The 20237-nt window shown below is 46.2% G+C and overlaps 7 protein-coding genes across 7 annotated transcripts; 3 read left to right on the forward strand and 4 right to left on the reverse strand.

The window, feature by feature from the left end:
• Positions 1-1502: 1502 nt before the first annotated feature.
• F4807DRAFT_454807 (uncharacterized protein) lies at positions 1503-3951 on the forward strand (the record flags this gene model as incomplete). The annotated part of the gene is made up of 5 exons (XM_048000632.1): positions 1503-1796; positions 1842-2489; positions 2548-3104; positions 3135-3652; positions 3686-3951. The coding sequence occupies 5 exons, from the start codon at positions 1503-1505 to the stop codon at positions 3949-3951; spliced, it is 2283 nt and encodes a 760-aa protein (XP_047848726.1).
• A 649-nt stretch (positions 3952-4600) lies between these two features.
• F4807DRAFT_356504 (Adenylosuccinate synthetase) lies at positions 4601-6426 on the reverse strand. The gene is made up of 6 exons (XM_047995519.1): positions 6196-6426; positions 6127-6137; positions 5958-6032; positions 5854-5884; positions 5371-5785; positions 4601-5327 (listed from the first exon to the last, which is right to left on the reverse strand). The coding sequence occupies exons 1-6, from the start codon at positions 6228-6230 to the stop codon at positions 4620-4622; spliced, it is 1275 nt and encodes a 424-aa protein (XP_047848727.1). The 5' UTR covers positions 6231-6426; the 3' UTR covers positions 4601-4619.
• Positions 6427-7058: 632 nt separating this feature from the next.
• On the reverse strand, positions 7059-8000 carry F4807DRAFT_356571 (integral membrane protein S linking to the trans Golgi network-domain-containing protein). Its single transcript, XM_047995520.1, has 2 exons — positions 7611-8000; positions 7059-7549 (listed from the first exon to the last, which is right to left on the reverse strand). The coding sequence occupies exons 1-2, from the start codon at positions 7856-7858 to the stop codon at positions 7150-7152; spliced, it is 648 nt and encodes a 215-aa protein (XP_047848728.1). The 5' UTR covers positions 7859-8000; the 3' UTR covers positions 7059-7149.
• A 354-nt stretch (positions 8001-8354) lies between these two features.
• Positions 8355-9295, forward strand: F4807DRAFT_356574 (cytochrome oxidase c subunit VIb-domain-containing protein). The gene is made up of 2 exons (XM_047995521.1): positions 8355-8819; positions 8908-9295. The coding sequence occupies exons 1-2, from the start codon at positions 8580-8582 to the stop codon at positions 9034-9036; spliced, it is 369 nt and encodes a 122-aa protein (XP_047848729.1). The 5' UTR covers positions 8355-8579; the 3' UTR covers positions 9037-9295.
• A 1997-nt stretch (positions 9296-11292) lies between these two features.
• F4807DRAFT_356608 (SAICAR synthase-like protein) lies at positions 11293-14568 on the forward strand. The gene is made up of 3 exons (XM_047995522.1): positions 11293-12547; positions 12598-13570; positions 13628-14568. Exons 1-3 carry the CDS (start codon positions 11403-11405, stop codon positions 14363-14365), a joined length of 2856 nt encoding a protein of 951 aa, XP_047848730.1. The 5' UTR covers positions 11293-11402; the 3' UTR covers positions 14366-14568.
• A 1040-nt stretch (positions 14569-15608) lies between these two features.
• F4807DRAFT_465883 (uncharacterized protein) lies at positions 15609-16574 on the reverse strand (the record flags this gene model as incomplete). Its single annotated transcript, XM_048002330.1, has 1 exon — positions 15609-16574. The coding sequence occupies one exon, from the start codon at positions 16572-16574 to the stop codon at positions 15609-15611; it is 966 nt and encodes a 321-aa protein (XP_047848731.1).
• Positions 16575-18340: 1766 nt separating this feature from the next.
• Positions 18341-19528, reverse strand: F4807DRAFT_448356 (uncharacterized protein). The gene has a single exon (XM_047999928.1). It carries the CDS (start codon positions 19510-19512, stop codon positions 19051-19053), a length of 462 nt encoding a protein of 153 aa, XP_047848732.1. The 5' UTR covers positions 19513-19528; the 3' UTR covers positions 18341-19050.
• Between the last annotated feature and the right edge of the window lie 709 nt (positions 19529-20237).

The raw sequence follows: 20237 nt of genomic DNA on the forward strand, positions 1-20237 counted from the left end.
AATAATGTATTAAATTAATTTAATTTACCGAATTAACCCGACATTAACATATAAATTAAAAAAAATAATAATAAAAATAAAATTACATTAAATAATATAAAAAGTTTTTTAATTTTAAAAAATTAATAAAATATACCGAAAAAAAACTTAATTAAAATATAATTTAAAGTAATACGATAATAAATTAATTTAAAAAAACCGTTTATTTTTATTATATTTCGTTATAAATTACGAAAACGTAATTAATTTTAAAAAAAATAAAATTTTAATTAATTTAATTTATATAATATTAACCGAATAAAATTATTATTTTAAAATTTAATATAATTATTATAAAATATTAAATTAAATTTATATTATATAATAATTAATTATTAATTTATTTTTTATTAATTATTTTAATTATATAAACTTTTTAAATCGCATTTTATAAATTAAATTTTTTTTATATAATAAAAAAAATAATAAATAATAATTAAATAATAATTAAACGATAATTAAATAATAATTAAATAATAATTAAATAATAATTAAATAATAATTAAATAATAATTAAATAATAATTAAATAATAATTAAATAATAATTTTAAATTAATATTAAATAATTATTATTAAACTTAAAATTAATTATAATTTAATTATTATTTAATTATTATTAATTTTATTTTATAAAAAATTTCTTTATAACCGTTATATTTTAACTTTTATTAATATTTTATAACAACGTTTTTAAAATTATTATTAATGTGGTTAAAGTTTTTAAATTGAATTAAAAAAAAAGAAACGTTTTAAGGCTTTAGCGGTTTAAGTCAAATGGCCTGCTGTCGTTCATGGCGGCGGGCAACGGAGGCGACTTGTGGGGTTATGTCTAAGAACCGGTGATTGTAAAAGGGAATGAAAGCTCCCATACAGCGGCCTCGGTATAGTACCCAAGTATTCCACTATTCAAAGAATTAAGCCGGGAATAAACGGTACCCACCTAATAAGAGCAAGACTCCAAGCCACAGAAAAAGCCACATGTCTTAGATCTCCAACTATATCTATATTTAGAAATCATACCCTTGATAGGAAGGCGTTCCCAACTACGAGATTTATGAGGGCAAGTGAATCTCATCAGTTAAGGTTTCTCTATAGAAACTCTTGAACAGGTAAGAGCTCTGAATATAATTCACCATGGAAACTACTGCCCACTTAGACAATGATGTAGCCATAGGTACGTAGCTTTAGTTGTAAAACCTTTGAACACGTATAAGATTGAAGAATTTCTAATAAATGTTATGTCTTCAATATTACCCTCTCAATATCCCCTATCCCCTCTATCCTCTCATATCCCTCATCATTCTCCCCTAAACACCTAGAACCATGGTATCCACTTTCACTAAGTGGCGATACATCTTCAAAGCCCTTGCTTTCCGTATCCGACATCGTCTATCAACCTTCTACAGATATATCGGTTCCTATTTCATAAGGCATGACCCCGAAGAGTCATGAAACCCTCGTTATGCATACAACAGACTATGGATTTCTCACCGTCGGGCAACAGTTGTTATCGCCCAACTCAACGGGACATTCCTACGACCGCCGGCATCCTCTTCATAGATGTTACTCTTATGGCTGCAAGTCGGCCCCTACTGAACAGCATGGAAAGGAGAACAGCCGAGAATACGAGGATGAGCATTGGCTCTTCTCACCCAAGCCGCACCGATTCCATTTACGGCTGGCTACTTCCGGAGCCTGTTCCTATTGCAAGACGCGTCGGACCCCCGAAGATTGTAGAGATCGGTCCCTTACGCCGGTCAGCCCGAACCCAGTCGAACCCCAGGACCTTAAATTCTGTTAGGAACGTAGCGCGGGGGACGACTTGATCTCTGTTTGGCTATCCGGTGTTTCCTGCATCGATTGCCCTAACGAAGAGGCCAATTTGACTGATCCAAGTACACCGGCTACTCCTAAAGATTCGGGAAATAAACCTGAGACTGTGTCAAGTTTGACTTATCCGAAGATTGTTCTGCAGCCAGCCAGACGAGACTGCTCAACTGCACAGTCCGGAACCGGTTTAGATGGCCCTCAAAGTTCAGAGAGCGACGAAATTTCAAAACTACGAGAGGGGCTCAGCGAATTGAAAGAGTCAAGTCAGAGCGCAGACCTATCTATGAGCTCTCAGAAGCTCGACTCGAATACGTCCGGATCTATTGAATGGAATAAAAATTGGGAAAAGAGAAAACCTCGTCGCAAACACGATGTTTCAGAGGTGTCTGATTCAAATTTTATCCGCCGTCCGCGTACTGCCGATATTCCTGCCAGGGGCAATGACGTCAATGCTACTAGCAGCGATAGCGCCAGCGAGGGTGTATCTGATGACAAGTCATGCGCCTACCCTTCACAACACGACGCTCAATATCACGCTATCAAGAAATTTGCTCTCAATTCATGCCCGGAACTTCATCGACAACTAGATGACTTCGACAAATCTCTAGCGGGACCAAGAGTGAGTGTTAAATCCAACACTCTCATTTTGGGTTCTTACTAACTGGTACTGCATCTAGGAGAGGGATCATCAAGAACAGATCGCCCAACTGCGCTCTGAGTTAGAAAAGGTTCGACATCGACATCATTTCCATGTGCGAAATATCATTACAAGACGGTTCCAGTTTCTTACTCGAAGACCTCGGCGGTCTGGCTCCTCTACTTTTTCGGTCCAATCTGAAAACCCAGCACGCCGGCGCCGGAATAGCAAGGAACGTCGGCTTTTGGCCCGTGAATCTGTAGATGTATGGCCGTCATCAGGCGAAGAGAGTCCATTGTTCAATACTCCCGAATCTAACATAACTCATGCTGATACCCCCCGCGCCGCTGGACATCATTTCGATCCGTTGGCTATGGCAAGTATGATGATCGCTACAGCAGAGTTGGACCGACTTTCTTTAAGAGCAAGCCTTGAACATAACTCTAGAACATCCGGATCTTCAACTGGCTTCTCGGGAAGTATGCCTATTTCGCCTGAACCTCTATATAGTGGTGCTGGGAGTCTCAATGATGAGGCGTCGATATCAGAGCCAACAGCACTCTATTCGCCTCCTACTATACCGCATAATACCCCGACGTCTTCAGGTCTGCATTCAGGTGTTGTAAGCCCACTGTCCAGGCCGCCACATCGAAAAGGACATAGGCGGAGGGCACAGAGGAGTCACTTGTCGGAAGTCACAACACCAGAAGATATTGCATCCCCAGAAGAATACACCGAAGAATTCGAGAGCCGTAGCTCCGTCTCGTCTTCCCTGATTGAGCCACTTCCTGAATGTTCAGCTATCCCAGATGGTGGGCATGAAGATAACCTATATCCTAAACCATTGTCAATTAGCCGCAATAGTCGAGAAGAAGCTAGACCGACAGACGATACAATATCGGGAGAAACGCAATATGGACTTATAGGGTTGAATAGAGCAGGGACTATCTCAGCTCCAGCTCGGGTATCGTCGATTGGAAAACCCCTTGAGTCTATGTATAGTCAAGATGAGATCTCTAGGGACGATGGCCAATCGCTGCCGACTATGTCTTTTACGTCAGGGCATGCCGTCGAATCGCCAACTGATTACCCTGACCCAAAGGCCTCGGAAATTTCGATGGGAACATGCGATGACCAAAGACAAAGTTCTTCCTCAAACACGATGAATGATTCGCCAGCGCTAGATTCCGACGTCCCACAAGCGGCTACCGCAAGTGCGTTCAATGAAGGCAGAGGTCCCGAATCTTGTCATCCGGATACCTGGTCAGAATCTCAAGGCGAGCCAGGGGACTCCGATCCGTTCTGCCCTTCCGATTGCCTCGAAATTAGACGCAGCATTCATGACGGCGATTCGCGACCATTAGGACTTGTCAGGAGGGAGACTAGCGAGACTGTTTGTAAGGTAGATGTCGTCAAAGAGGAAACAGGACAGCACAGGGACTAGATAGTCTAGAGTATGCATGAGAGAAGGATAGGAACTTGGAGACTCTAGAGTACCTAGATAAATACCTAGCAAGCTTTCCTTTAGCTTCGTAGAATAGATTTTAGTATCAATAACTGCCTAGCAGGTAAGTATTTCAACGAAATCGAGATTTCTCAGTATACGCACAGCGGCTAGATAACTTTTGAGGATTTCTCTATATCACAGAAAGCACAAAATCCTTCACACCTCGAGAAGCAAGGTCTAATCACACGTTCTCGTTCTACCGTACTACGCACTTAAAACTACGAAAAGTAAAGATACCAGATCCTCTCCACCCCCCCACCAATGTTTCGAGCAATCCCCCAACTAATCCCTTCCCGTCTAGGCCGCCACAAAAGCCTCGTCCCTCTAGCAATCCGTTGCCGGAATCTAGATCTAAGAGAGCACTTGCCCCTAGAATCTAAGATTTTTGTAATGCCCTTTTCTCTTTTTCTTTTTTTTCCTTCTCTCTCCTCTCTTCTCCCTTCCTTTCCTTTTATTTTTACTGAGAAAAAAAAACTTCGCACACCTCTTCTAGAACGTAGCTGCCGTCACACTACACTCCAAATTCCCTTCGAGATACATACTCTGCTACTGCTAGATAACATGTAGATAGACGAACGGAGGCCGGATCCGCGGGAAAGGGGATATTAACGGACCAGGATGTCCTCTCTGTTGGGGCCGCAGCCGACCCATTTGATATGTACGCCGAGGAAGTCCTCGATGAACTTAACGTAGTCCTTAGCCTCCTGGGGCAGGTCGTCGAACGTTTTTGCCCCTGTAGTCTTGGTGTTCCAGCCCTTGAGAGTCTTATACACAATCTCGACCCGGGAAAGGAGCTTCGCGCTGGCGGGGAAGGCGTCGAGGACTTCGCCGGTGTCGGGGTGCTTGTACGCGACGGCGACCTTGATCTCCGGGAACGTGTCGAGCACGTCGAGCTTGGTAAGGTTCAAGACGTCGTGGTGGTTCACGCTTTGCGAGTATTTGCACGAGACCAGATCCAACCAGCCACAGCGACGCCTGCGTCCCGTGGTTACACCGAACTCGTGGCCTATCTCCTGCAACTTATTACTTATCTCCCCGAAATCCTCCGTGGGGAACGGCCCAGACCCGACTCGCGTGGTGTACGCCTTCAGGACGCCTATGACGGAGTCCACCTTTCGGTAGTTGAGGGTGAGGCCAGCCATTACGCCGCCGAAGGTAGTTGATGTTGAGGTCACGAACGGCCAAGTTCCGTATGTGTTATCCAACAAAGCCGACTGCGCGCCCTCGATAAGAATCTTCTTTCCTTGTTGTTGGGCCTCCTCCAGGAATTCGATATCGTTTATGGCGAAGGGGCGAAGTTTCTCGCGGAAGTTCTGGGGGGTTAGAAGAGAACATACGAAAGGGTAAAATACTTACCTCAAGCTCTTTGATTTCCGCCTCGACGTCATATCCTTCAAGCTCGCCGCCGTATCTTAACTTGTAATCTCGCTCCATTGCTCTGATTCTGTCTCCAAACTCATCGTCGTCAAGCAGATCAGCGAGAAGCACAGTGCTCCTCTCTGCCTTGGAGCTGTATGCAGGACCGATACCTTTACCTGTAGTTCCTATGTTTTTCTTGCCGAGCTGTCCTTCGCGAAGACGGTCGGCGGCTGCGTGAAGATCGAGGTTCAGCGCACAGCGTGTTGAGACCTTGAGTCTCTGTTGGCAGTTCTCAACGCCCTTTGACTCAGTGGTGGCAAGCTCGGAAAAGAACGTAGGCACGTGCAGGACGACACCGGGTCCGATAAGATTTGTAGTCGTGGGGTGGAGTAGTCCCGACGGCAGCATGTGGCTTTAAAGTGTTAGTGAACCCCCTACTGTATAGTACCTAGGTGGCCGGGAGTCGGTGCGTATACGTACAAGTCATAAGATGCCCCCTTGATCACGACAGCTAGAAGGCGAGGTCAGTACCGAGGTACCTAGATATCTCGTCGCAAAGAGAGACAAATAAAGGATCGTCTTACTGTGACCGCAATTTCTTCCACCAGTAGCTCTGGCACAGATCTGAACCTCGGAGCTGAGAACATCGCAAAGTTTGCCTTGTAAAGAGGGACGTGAGAAGAGTGATTCTTATGAGGCGGCGCTAGGAGGTATATATATGTATACATCTCGCTAGATGAAAAAGTCACTCACCTTTCCCTTCACTGACAAGACCAATTAGCAGAGAGGAATAGGAAACGGAGATTAAAATGGAATCCTTACTCTCCCCATTGGACACCTAACACGATAGTAGCCATGGCGGGCGAAGTTGTAGATCGGTAATTGGGTGAGTTAGAATAACAGAGAAGCAACAAAGAAGAGGAAAGAGTCGCAATGTCACAATATCTATTTTATTTTTCTCTTTTCTTATGATGCGCGCAAAACTATGAATTCTTCAATGGCGGGGTGGTGGGGTAGGTAATGGCCCGGGAAGTATTGGGTAATCGGGCAGCTCCTGCTCGCCTACAAATGATCTAGGGGACAAACAGTTCACTGAGGTCATTATGGATATCGCAGATATCGGCACTAACCAATTTTTGAATAGGGGATCCATCTATCCACATCCAATCATGGATAAGTCAATATGTGTGCTAAATATAGGTGTAGCGACATATTCAGGGGCACCCCTTTCATCCGTAATAGATTCTAGAAGGATTTCTCTTTTTGTTACTATGTAATGTGTACCTAGGTATTTCAGGCTATTATTGATGCTATTGAGGCTTTCAGCAAATTTATAACCGGGTTTTAGCGACTACAAGTGGTGATATAGCTCATGCGCAAACTTGGATAGATCATTCATATCGAATTTGCGGTTTGACTATCCACTCTTGTATGACAGCTTTCAAACTGGTAGCTGGTATTTCATTCTCATACCAAACCTGGGTATTTGAAACGAACATACCCAGGTAGATATGGGGATTCGAACTCGCGGGGCGAGGATGCCCATAGATCTGCATGTCGAAAGACGGTGTTGCTCCGATATCAAATATTTCCATATCTGCATGAGTGCCATGATTTCATTGATAACTCCGTGTCGCGATGTGAAAGGTGGAACGTGTGCATAGTCCCGAGTCTTCGGGCTCATATTATTGTCTTCAAACAAGCCAACGCCATGCGAATGCAGTAGGTATTCATACAAAATCGACGAAGTGTGATCATCCGGTATCGTAGGGAATATTATCGATTTCCGGTATCCTTTATACCAACCATCTCATATTCCCCAGCACCGTCTCGTCCTCTGCCTCTCCCACGGCCTCTAGAGAAGCCTGCTTCTTCGTCGCCTTGCTCTATTCCGGCATTTCCGTTTTCTGCCGCGGACTCGGCGTTCCCCTCTCCATTATTGCTGTTCTTAGCATTACCTCCGAAACTGATGGGTCGTAGTTCCCTCCACTGGCAACCATAAGTACCCCCTATAACTGTGACGGCGCTTGAGACAAGCATCGTAGTCCACCAGGCGACATTTCGTGGTATGAAGCCCGTATAGAATGTAACGATAACGAGGTGGATGAAGTGGAGGCTAAGCGCGAAATCGAGCACGAGCTTCGATCGGCCTATCAAGGCTACCATCGCTAAGATACTGTATGATATTATTGTTAGCGACATTTCCTAGATATCTCCTAGGAAGACGGGAAACGAACGTGACACCGGCGCAGCATAGCCAGATAAAGCCTATCAACCACCCTTGGGTTGTGTCACCGCGCAGACTTGCCCACCCGAAGACAAGGTCTAAGCCGAATCGCGTGCCGGAAACTAGGGATGTGAAGAGCATCAGGACTAGCGCGACTGCGTAGTATATGCTCTGTAAGGCTGCAATCTGGCCGAGGATTCGCAGAGGGGGAAGCTCGTTTACGGCGCCGGCCCGTGGGGGTCTCCTTCGTCTAGCCATTTTCGAGCTCTGGTATGAAGGAAAAGGGGGAGATGATCGGAATTGCTGGATGTGTGATGTTGATCTGGTGTTGTTGAAAAAAGGGCGTAAATGAGCGGAAGAAAGGAAGTCGATCTGTGAGCGTCTGTTTCAACGTCGCGCTATATGACCACCATAGCTAGATATTCTTCTTCGATAGTGGTCGGCAGAATATGGATCGAAAGTTCTAAATGATACAAGTGATGAACATGAAAAAGGCAACACCATCAAACGGTTGAAATCATCGTTGATAGTTGTTGGTTAATATTACAAGCTTAAGATAAATGTAAATTTGGTGAAGGTTTGGTTAGTCATGCGCTTCGCTGACGACTGTCCACCAAAACCAGTTGATGAGAAAAGGGTGACGCAGGGGGCCCTTACCTAATGCAGCTAAGATCAAGAAATTTGGTCTTAATTGGGTAAGTAAATCTAAACTCTATTATTGTCCTACTGATGTTAAATGTTACATAATCGCCAAGCTCCATTATCGGTACCTATCGGCATTAAGCTTCGATAAGCTTCTGACCTTTCCGTGATAGCTTCGATGTTTTCACATTCACAATTACCGACGTCACTCTGCGAAACGAACGGCTAGGCTAGACTAGTTAGGTGACGGAACCGCCACGACCCAAGCGACCAAGTATTTCGACTTCGTCATCCGCTTAATCGTATACCTGGGTGTCCATTGACATCTAAAATCGTTATGGGCCTTTTCGGATTCTTCTCCTCCAGCGATGAACAGCGCAAGCAGGAAGTGCGCACTGGAGCCAGGGCCCCGGACAGGACAGAGCGCAAGCAATGCTGGGATGCGCGAGACGAGTTCTATAGGTGCCTAGACAAGCACGACGTCATCGATTCGACAAAAGGCGACGGCAAGAAAATCGCTGAGAAGCAATGTGGGAAAGAAAACAGGGGGTTTGAGGACAACTGTGCTGCTGCTTGGGTAGGTTATTCTTGTCGCCTGTTCCCATCATTCTTTGTGGTCTCTCGATTTGAATATAGAACATGACTAACCCATATCCCATGTATAGGTGAATTATTTCAAGCGGTATCGAGTCGCTGAGCATCAAAAGAAGGAGGCATATGAGAAGTTAGAAAGAGAAGGCGCAGATTCGCTAGGTGCGAAAGAACTCGGCAATGTCCCTAGAAAGAATGCATAGAGTGGTCACCGTCACTCAATGGACCCAATTAGTAGTCTGTCTATATGAACATGTACCATATTGTACATAAAACACTCGGGCATTGGAAGGAGTTTCGGATAGGAAAACGACATGCACAAGAAATCTCCCTTCTATTATACTCATGTTCATATATGAGCGTCGGGAGCTGGAATATCATGCCACTTAGCGCCTATGAAGCTTGAATTACTCTATGGCAGTGAGAAATATTGAGGCATAACGTACTTGACGAGATATGACTTGAGTTTTAGGCAGATTCCAAGCCCTAATCTATATACTGTCACTATGTATTGTGTAGCGTAAAAGAATCAGTTATGGCTTTGTAACACGGTTATCAATCTATTCATACGGGATGTATCCTAACAATCATTTCTAGATTATGGAAGCTTACAGAATTTCTCGTTTCTCGCGATACCTAACTCAAAGATGCTAGTATTATTAATAAACATTCCTGTTGTTTACGCTTACCTAGACAGAGAAAGTATTCTCCGGTGTCCGAATGATCGCATTGGTCCATCACGTATTCGGGTTTTACCTTTATGTAGACTCCGCCTATGGGACTGAATGTAAGGAGGGCGGATCTTCGGCAATGAGATCTTCGTCGCTCGGCACCCTTCTTTTATATGACCGACATGATCTACATCAAGATGATAACTAATGCCGGTGATGTGGCTGGTAACCCAAGATTTGGGCAGCTATCATGAACTGGGGCGCTGCATCTGAGCTGGTAGCACGGATAGCGGCATTGGCATTAGGTCTTTTGTAAGTTTCTCCATAGAAAAGACGTGCTTTCGAATAGGCTTTCTTAAATGCTCATCGTTAGCTTTCAAATCCTCTTTGACGATACCGTCTGCCAGCATTGAAGATCGATGGAGAAATGCTGACTTGTCGTTGGAAGATCGACTTAGAGATAAACTATGTAAGTAGATGAGCAGCATGGGGTGTTGGGTTGCGCCTCATGAAGCAGAGCGTTTGATTGATTTTATGTGGAAGCCGCATTAAAATGATTAAAATCGATTTCCCAAACCGGGCCAAGTCGGCAAGGTCGGCAGGTCAGGAAACCCTGGGCGCCAGCTCGGGGTCCTTTCAATCAACCATAGAATCGCATAATGTCGGTGGCTGAAAACATAGAAGCCTGCATAAAGAAGTCAGTTAAGTCAACCTAGGTGTTGACTGGATTGTTGCGCTGCATGTCTGCATGTAAGATAGATGAGGTATGTACTTATTCTGTAGAAACTGAAAGATGCGAAATGCGAAGTGCGAAGTGCGAGGTACGAAAATAAGTGGTGAGATATTATCCGTTGACATAATTCATAATTCAACACTTTATGCCAAGGTAGATTCCATACCCCTGATAAATTGATGTCAAATATCGAATCGCAGCTTACTTAGCGGCTTAGTTGAAGCTTAGGGCACTCCCTAATTCTCCTTTTTTTGGTCAGACGGTCCAGAATTGCGGGAAGGGAAAGATCCATCGATCCAGGTACTCATTTCCGTCCGGTTTAGTTAATTCTCAGTGCTGTTGCTAGCTGCAGTTAGCCACAATAAGACGCGTCGGTATGCTTAATTGCAATAATATACATGTAATATACATGCATGCCATGCACGATCTAAGTACCGAAAAGTGCTCGAGCTGAGTGACAAGTTGCGAATTCTGACAACCTAAGGCTGTGGTCCTACCAGCCTACAGCTTAGAACCCAAATGTTTCCAACATGGAATCGATATCCAGGAATTTATCTCAAGGGTTTTTACTTAGTAGATACTAGTTGGATTCATGTAGACATTTAAGTGTTTAAGGAGTTTAAGGATTAGTGTGTATATGTATTTTTAACTTCGCTAGAGTTTATTAGTTCCACCTTTTATTCCATTATTCCTAACTCTTTCCCATTCAGTTATACGAGACGAAGCCCAGCGGCGTGGCTGAGCTTGTGCAATTAGGACGTTCCACACTTCGGTATCCACGCTGGAAGGGCCAATCACATGAGGCCCAGCCTCCAATACCCACTCAGCTGCCAACTTTCTTGCTTTGCGCTTTACGCTTTGCACTTTACACGACAACACAATCTCTCGCCTTGCATCTTCAACGTCTTTCCCCCCTTATCCCTATCGTAAGGTCTCAGCAATAGCCAACAATAACAATTATACCACCCACGGTACCGAAAACACCATCACCAAAGAGGATAGCAATAGTATCTGTTTCGACTTCCTCTTGTTTTGCACACCGTACATCCCTCGCCCGACCGGCAAAGGCGCTGTCTTGAGACACGACATTTACGGGCGAGGGTTTCAGGTGGACTTCATTCGGCTTGTCGAACGAAGCCTACCTGACAACGTACGGAATTGAAATATGCCTACATTCGTGAACGACGAAAACTCCCCTATATACGCTCCCAACGCCGGCGTCGTTCATCTTGGAAACCATCACGCACCAAACTTTGAAAAATTGTCAACTGCTAAAGAAACCCTCATTTCAAGACCGTTAACCACCACAATTGACACGAATGAAACTTGGGACGATAACTCATCTTCGCATTCCTCTTATAGCTCCGACCTACGGACGCGAATGAATGCGGATGGGTCGACCGTGCCGAGCATGACTGCTTGGCCCAATGGCAGGTCGAGTAAAGACTCGAATGGTTCCGCCGCAACGGGCCCAAACTCCAAATATCTGTCCAATATGAAAGCACCTTTGTCTAGAAACGACTCGTCAGAACATCAGCCCACTGTGAACGGCGTATCTCAAACAACCGAAAATCAACGTAAGAGCACGTCGGAATCTCAGCTCAATCGCTTTTCTGTGGACTCTCGTGTTTCGGTTTCGGTACAACCTCCTGTCGAACAATCCCGAAATTCGCTGAGCAATGGTACTGTGTCCCCCGACGGGTCGGTCCCGAGCTACTTACTACCAAGCCCATTGACCCCGTCTACACCCAATCCCGACCCGACTCAACGTAGATCTCCGCCGCCACAGAGGTTTTCTGGTCCCCCGAATTACCCGTCAACCGGGGCGTCCGTGTCCACATCGGCACTGCAGGCTCCCTCAGGCGGGTTGAAACACAGACACACTCTCGAGGTGCCTAGAGTCCAGCCTGGGCGAGGATCGAGAGATAGCAATGACACCGCATTCGCTAGCGGTAGGTTCTCCCCTACCGGAGCTGGTCCATCTCAACGCCGGGGGTCCCTGAATCTTGGAAGACGTAATACTCGTTCCTTGCACTCCGATGTGCCTCGCGACGAAATATTGCCCGATGACGATGCTCTGAGGTGGGCAGAAGCATATCGACAAAAGCGGGCCAAAAAGAAGAAGCGGGAAGAAGAGGATGATGATAGGGTCTTGGTCGGAACCAAGGTTGACGAAAATCACGCGAATTGGACGACGGCGTACAACATGTTAACGGGTATTCGTGTATCTGTTTCTCGTACGAATGCGAAACTCGACCGCCCCCTTACAGATGCCGACTTCGAAACTAAGCAGAAATCGACGTTCGACATGTGAGTACCTAAGCTGGATTTGTATATCAGGATTTCACTGACGAAAGCAGCGCGGGCAACGAGTTAGTCCCCTCGGCGAAATATGACTTCAAGTTCAAGGATTACGCGCCCTGGGTCTTCCGGCATCTTCGTGCTCTCTTTAGGTTAGACCCTGCCGATTACCTGATGTCACTTACGGGAAAATATATCCTGTCTGAGCTTGGCTCTCCGGGAAAGAGTGGTAGTTTCTTTTATTTCTCTAGGGACTACAAGTACATCATCAAGACTATTCACCACAGTGAACATAAATTCCTGCGGAAGATCTTGAAGGATTATTACGAACACGTCACGGATAACCCGAATACGCTCCTGTCCCAGTTCTACGGTTTGCACCGCGTCAAGATGCCATATGGCAAAAAGATCCACTTCGTCGTCATGAACAACCTGTTCCCTCCCCACCGAGACATCCATACTACATTCGACCTGAAGGGTTCCACTGTAGGACGTGACTATCGTGAAGAAGACCTTGAGAAGAATCCGCGGGCAACTCTAAAGGATCTGAATTGGCTACGACGAAAGAGGAACCTCGAACTAGGAATCCAGAAGAAGCAACTATTCTTGCAACAACTCGAGCGTGACGTTCGCCTTCTACAAAAGCTAAAGATTATGGATTACTCTCTTCTCATTGGAATCCATGACTTACGGAAAGGAAATGAAGAGAACCTTCGAGGCAAGACACTACAGGTATTCAACCCAGGGGGGGATAGTCCGTCGGATGAGGGGTTCGATCCCAGCTCTGTCCTCATGAGAACGCCGTCAAAACTAGAAAATGCACGTAAAGCGAGGGAGCTAAGACAGATGATTAAGGCGGAGCGGCCTGTTCCCGTAGGCCAAACTAATACCAAAATGCCAGATGAGCTAGCCGAAGGTCATGGCCGAGGCGGAATGTTTTATAGCGACGACGGCGGCTTACGAGCGACTCACGAAGACAACAGCGCGGGTGAAGAAGTCTACTATCTCGGAGTCATTGACTGCTTGACACACGTAAGTGGAATTTTTGTTTGAAATGGATGAAGAATACCTTGCTAATTCGAACAATAGTATGGTGTGATCAAGAAGATAGAGCATTTTTGGAAGGGTCTTTCCAGCGATCGTACCCAAATATCCGCCCTGCCACCTGAGGAGTATGGTGATCGTTTTATCAAGTTCATGTCCGGTATTACAAAATCGCAGGAAGAGGCAATGCGAGATGCCCACGAACGCGAGGAAGCGGCCGTTGCGATGGCCGAAATGGAGCGTGCCCAACAAGACGACCTTGAGGCGCCAGGACCTAATAGTGTGCCGCCCGCACCGTCTTATCTGCCTCCTGCGCCGCCAGGTATGAGAAGCCCAAGTTCTCCTGAACCAAATCCCACTATAGAGACTGCCCTTAAGAAGGCAAACGAGAAAGATGGTGCTAAGGAGGAACAAGTGCCGGAACGTAAGATAACGACGGCCATATCTCCTGGATCAAGGGCCGACTCTCGTGCCGTTCTACCGGTTGTCGAGGAAACAGCGGAGGCAGGCTCAGTTGGTGGACGAAGCCAAGGCGACAGCGCTAGTGAATCTCGACCTTATACACCGTCGCCAACGGAGAGGCCGGATGGATTTACCAACCTGGGCCCTCATGGTATAGGGGGTAGGGGCCCACCAACGCCACCAAAGACCAGTTACCTGGAACCCGACGGTAGTTTCGTGAGTGGGAAAAGGAGTGGTAATAGCGGTGGCGGGTTCAAATTCCTAAGACACAAATTCAGTCGTGAAAGTATCGAGAAGGCACTGCCGCCTGTTCCCAAATAAAGATCTACGAGTCGAGCGATTGCTAGGAATTCTATTGGCGTTAAGGTGTTGGAGTCAGGTAATGGGATTGCTTGAGTACCTTGACAAATCGTTGAGTAACCCGAAGTTCCGAAGCGAATAATATTGGAAGGATGGCGAGACACCTAATGAGCAATATAAAATCGGGTCAATATCGAACTATGTTTGCCTGGGGTAGGAGTGGTCAACCAGGCCAACGTTGCCGAAGAATTAGTGTTAGCCGCGGGTGGCGAACGGCCTATAGAGGGAGAAAAAAAGGAGGACGGCATTCAGTCAATTCTTGCGGTTTTCTTCACTGCTTTAAATTCCCTTGACAGGCAAGGACCGTCTTGTCGACGAGATGTTTCTATCATCGGGGTGCGTTCCCTCCCCCCTGTTTTTCCCTTTGTCGCTGCTAAGAGAGCATATCATTGTGTTTGTACAGAAAGACATGATACCACCATTGCATAAACCGCATGAATTTGACGAGTTTTTATTTTTCTACTACCCCTTTTTTTTCTTCTTCAAACTTCCTTTTTGTCCAAGCCGACTTTGGTAGCGTGTGTGCGTCTTACTTCGAGATATGTATAATACATACAAAAATAAAAGGCTTTGGCGACGGGTGCCGTTCGTCTATGGATGGACGCTTTGCCGTCTTTTAGGGTGTTTATAGAAATGGAATGAAAAGAGTCTAGCTTCTCTTGTTAGTACGGTTATTTATTGAGTGATCTGTGTAGTGTTGGGTGTATAAAGTTATTTGACTGTAGGTAAGTGGATGCCCTGTGTGTTTGTTCAGCTATGAGCTAACTTGGTAGCAGGAAGCGTAGTGAAGGTTGTGGATGAAATATTTCATCAAGGCAGTCCTTTATAGTGGGCGTAACGACGGTAGTCTTCACTAGCCCTATCATTAAAGGAGTAAAGAACTTGAAGACTACTATGAACATAGGAAGCTGCTCACTTTGTCCTTACCTTGCTGTTAAGACAAGCCAAAGCATCTTTAGATGTAAGTCGTCAAGTCACTCAAGCGAATTCTCAAAGCATCATGTATCAACTCAGTTATTAGCAAGCACCCATAGGAGGGTGCTTAACGATGACAACAGCAAGGACAACCACAGGCAGTCAAGGTCATGAGACTACCTAGTATTTCAACCCAACCCAACCCAAACTCCGTCTTAGAAACCTTTGTGGACGGCGACGTCGATATTGGCAATGGCATCTTCATCGTGCACAACGCAGTCGCAACCTCTCACACCGGCGCAGAAGGTCCAGCTCCGGGTCCACATCCACCTCCCATCCCATTGTAACCATTTCCCTGTCCATCTCGGCGACCCTCTTGACCTTGTCCCTGTCCACCTTCCTGTCCTCCCTGTCCACCTTCCTGTCCTGCCTGTCCACCACCTTCACCAACCCCCTGCGCCCAAACGGCGCAGCGCAGCACCGCCAGCTCGGCCTGCTGCTCGCCGATCTGCTGGGCCATCTGCTGCTGCTGGTGCGTCAGCTCGTCGATGCGCGCGCCCTGCAGGTAGCAGCGCAGGAACGCGTCGTTGCGCTCCTGCTCGGCGCGGGCCAGGACCGCGTGCAGCGCCTCCCCCTCGGACTGCGCGGCGGCGATCAGGTCGAGGAAGTGGGTTCCGGGCGCCGACACGACTGGGAAGGGGGACATCGGTTGGGGCGGGTGCTGGAAGTTGGGAGGGGGGAGGTTGGGGGGGAGAAGGTGCTGCGGGCCTGGCTGCTGCTGCTGGGGGTATCCTTGGTCGTAGTCCTCCTGCTGCTGTTGCTGTTGCTGCTGGTAGTCGTGCTGCTGCTGCTGCTGCTGCTGCTGGGGGTGATATCCTTGGTGGAAGTCCTGCTGCTGCTGTTGCTGCTGGTACTGTTGGGGTTGCTGGAACTGCTGGGGTTGCCAAGGGCTCGGGAGGCGCGCCTGCTGGTACTGGGGGTGGGGCAGGGGCAGCTGAGGCTGCAGGTAGGGGCTGGTGGCGGCGGACATATTGTGGTGAGGGTAGGGGCAGGCAAGGACATTGTTGCCATGAGGGCAAACACGGAAACCGCCGACACCTTGGGGGCCTTGGGGGGCTTGGGCAGGAACTGGTTGATGGTTGACATGCTGCACAGCGGGCTGGGCCGGGGGCTGGGCGGCGGCCAGGCGACGCTGCATCATGGGCAGGTCGGAATCAGAATCGGAGAGCCCGGACATGTCGTCGGTGAATCGCATCCTGGATTTGTAGATGGTTAGTGGTGGACTTGATCGCCGACAGTATGGTGAGTGAAAAACAGACAGTGAGGTGGATGAGAGGAAGGTTGAGTGCGGCGTACTTACAGGATAGTGGCTTTCAGAACGAGATAGACTATTTTTTTTTTTAGAAGGGAGCCTTGTGAGTAGGTGAATGTTGATATTGGATTTGTTGTCCCCAAACGACGACAGGAAGGCTCTATATGATGATGGTTAGTGATGGTTTTGATCGCCGACGCATTGGTGAATAAGAAAAGGACATCAGGTTGATGAGTGGGAAAATGGAAGGGAATAAAGACGGCGTACTTACTGGATGGTGATGCTGGTTGGACTTGTTATTGTGGTTCAAGGACGGCGAGACGGGAAACCCTTTGGTGGTTAGAAGTATAGACGGTAAGAATTGAGGTATGTGTATAGAAAGAATAGATATTGTTAACGGGAATGTGTATCACTTACGAGATTGTGTTTTTTGATAAAAAGAAAATTTCCAGACGAGCCGAGATATGTTGTGAAGTTGTTGTTGTTGTAAAGAAGAGAAAAAAGAAACGGGAAGTGCTAGGTGACGACGTTCGTAGTATATACGTGATGGGAGGATAGGAGGGCCGGTAACGACAGCCAGCTTCTGTATAGCAACAACCCCTAAAATACACCTAGATTTAGGGTCCCCAGAACCTCATGTCCATTATAACTTCAGCGGTCTCTTGCCTGCTGATGCACCTGAACCCGCCGTTGACTGGTAGCATAACCACTCCCTTATGAGTCAGTTGGGTACATGAATTACCATTCACTTTTTCCTCACTCTTACTGTCGCTTGGTTTAAAGCTCTCTCGGATATTCCCAGAGCTTATGGATTAAGGACTGCTAATTAGATACTAATATACCCATTTACTTGGCTTGAATTGCTATCTGTCATTCTTCCATCAGGTACATAGCCTTAGAATAAAGAATCAAAATTCCCATCTAACACATTGGTGATTTGTGTGAAGTCTGTATGGCTAATCCAAGTAGATATAAGACGAATAAGATCAGCAGAGCCATCATGAAGCCTGTCTTCACTGAATATTTCACCACGTCTCCCGTATCTAGGCAGCGCATTCAAGTGGCCCATTGCGTAAAAGTCTAGGAGGATTCGAATACGTCTTGGATCTATTGCCATGCGAGGGTTCAGTCGAAGCTGGTTGTATGCGAGCTCGTACAATCTTAGTGAATTAGCACCCAAGTTCTGAGGACCAGTAATCAGGTCTAGAACGATCCTGAAGATCCTGTGAACCCCGTTGATTACATCCGCGTTTGTCAATGTATCAGAGCAATGCCTATTGCCGTGTATCAAGATCCTACAGTCCGCGTGGATGGATGGTAGTATGTGAAGTTTCGTGAAGTCGAGTGCTTCGGACTGGGCGAAGATGTCATCGAGGTTAGGGGTAAGAACGTTAGTGACATGCTCGTAACCACTCTGATGCATGGCTGCTTTGGCACCGTTACGGCGTTATGAATAACAACGGACTGATGGGTAAATTATTAGCTTTTTCGTAATGGCGAGGAGAGCGATAATAGGTATATATATATACCATTTCTAGGGGCATGCCAAGGGAACGCATAAGAGCCAGCTTCCACTTGGCTCACCTGGCACAGTATAGTAAAAATAATATGGCGTCACTCATATTTATCTGTATGCTGTGACTCAGGATATTGCTGTATTATACTGGCTTCTGATGAACTATAAACACACATAGAACCCGTTTTCAAGACGCATTTACTCAATGAATCGCTATTCTGTCTATATACACTGCTAACCTAGAATCAATCGCTGCTGTTGAGCAATGCAAATTCGTACTAGCCATTGTAAGACGTAATGTCCATGCTATGCTATGGCCAGCGTAACCTATGATTTCCTCGGCCGAAACTGGTATGCAATGTCTCTCACGTATTTCCAGACGCTCGTTTCACGTTTTGTTCTGTTCTTAAAAGTACTCGAGGGAAATATTATTGACTCCGGCGAACTGCTACCTCCTGAAGAAGTATCTGTCTCTGTAGAAGTGTCTATCTCCAAATACTCATCCTCTCTTTCAAGGGAGTCAAATGTAGGAGGAGATACATTTTCGAACTCCTCAGAGGAGTTAGGTTGGCTACTATATTTGGAACTTCCATCAGAGTTAGAATCGACTTTGGGGCCTGTATGGACAGTGATTTTCACGGAGGAAGTGATGCTCTCTGGTTTATCATGTTGGGATTTCTTTGAGCTGGTGTTTGACTTGAAACTCGGATCCGAAGTGGAATTGTGATTCGCTTGATTCAGCACTAAAGTTGCATACCAGTATTCGTCGTCGGTGACGAATCCCAGTCTTCTTATCTGATGACTGACGCCTGTGTGGGGATCCCAGTACGTTTGGAAGAAGGTCTTTCTATTCCAGGTATCTATTAGTCGCTGGAGGAAGTACTTCGTGTCGACGGTCTCTTCCTAGTCGCTCGGCACTGAGTATCTTTGCCCAAGCTCTCTCGATTTAGCGTAGAAGTGCACGATATGTGGGAGATATCTGTGGGTATAAAAGTCATAGGTTTCTGATCCTTGAAGTTTCTGCAGGCGACTCCAAACCACCATCCAGAATGACCCCGTATCGATCAATCCAAAGCCGTAATCGTTGTATGTTGAGACACAACATTCAAAAAGGTCACATATGCCAGCCTGAACTTCCATATATGTAGCATCATGGAGAGACCTCTCGCGATGCCCGAGGAGAATAGCGTTCCAGGCAGTAGTTGGTACCCCGGAACGGATGAACTGCGTACTGTAGAAAAGGTAGCGCAAGCTAGTGAGTTTTTGGAAAGTGGCCTCTTGAATTGGGAGGCGGCTCGTCCAATCTGCAAGGCCGTCTGATACTTGGGACGGGTCAGTTGGTGGACTCGGAGCCGGAGAGGGCATTTTGTATGGTAGCCCAGCTGGATGAATACTAGTAGAGAATGCTAAGACGTGATGGAAGATAGCCAAAGATAATCACGTTAACGAATGAAGACGAGACGTTGTGATATTTTCAACCAATGAAGTAACTTTTCATCAAACGGAATCCATCAAATTTAGATACGTCAGATAGACTTCCCATATACGGAATGTATGACAAGCGATTGTTCTTTGTTATCTCCTTCTCACAGTTTACGTCCTATTTTCATGTCAGCTGTTATTTGTTCCTTCTACCTTTCTTTTGGATTGATGTTTGCGCCCACAATTCTTACTTTGCTCTTGCTCGCACTGACTGTTATCTCAATTAAAGAAGGTTATGACTTGCATATGGAGACTACATATTCTGAGGGGATGGGAGTCAATGAAGCTCTTGCCCATATCTTATATCTATCTATAAGAATGATAATCTGCGCTTTTGGTCCTTAGGAGATGATTATTGCTTGATACTGCACACTGACATCGAGGGTATCCAGCGGCGCAACAACTTCATGAGAAGTGTAGGTTCCATGCAAAGATCGGGGAAATGTGGTTCAAAGTGGGAGAGCAGTTCGCTGCAAGGATAAAGACGAAACATACATTTACGATGAGAGGCTTAACCTTGAACTATAGTCGTTAAATTGAAAGAATTCTTTTTGAGGAAGAGACTACATTTGCCATTGACGTTGAAGGATACCCCTGAAAGATCCGGG

This window comes from Annulohypoxylon truncatum (assembly GCF_022578515.1).
Source record: "Annulohypoxylon truncatum strain CBS 140777 unplaced genomic scaffold F4807scaffold_63, whole genome shotgun sequence".
In the NCBI taxonomy this organism is placed as follows: Eukaryota; Fungi; Ascomycota; class Sordariomycetes; order Xylariales; family Hypoxylaceae; genus Annulohypoxylon; species Annulohypoxylon truncatum.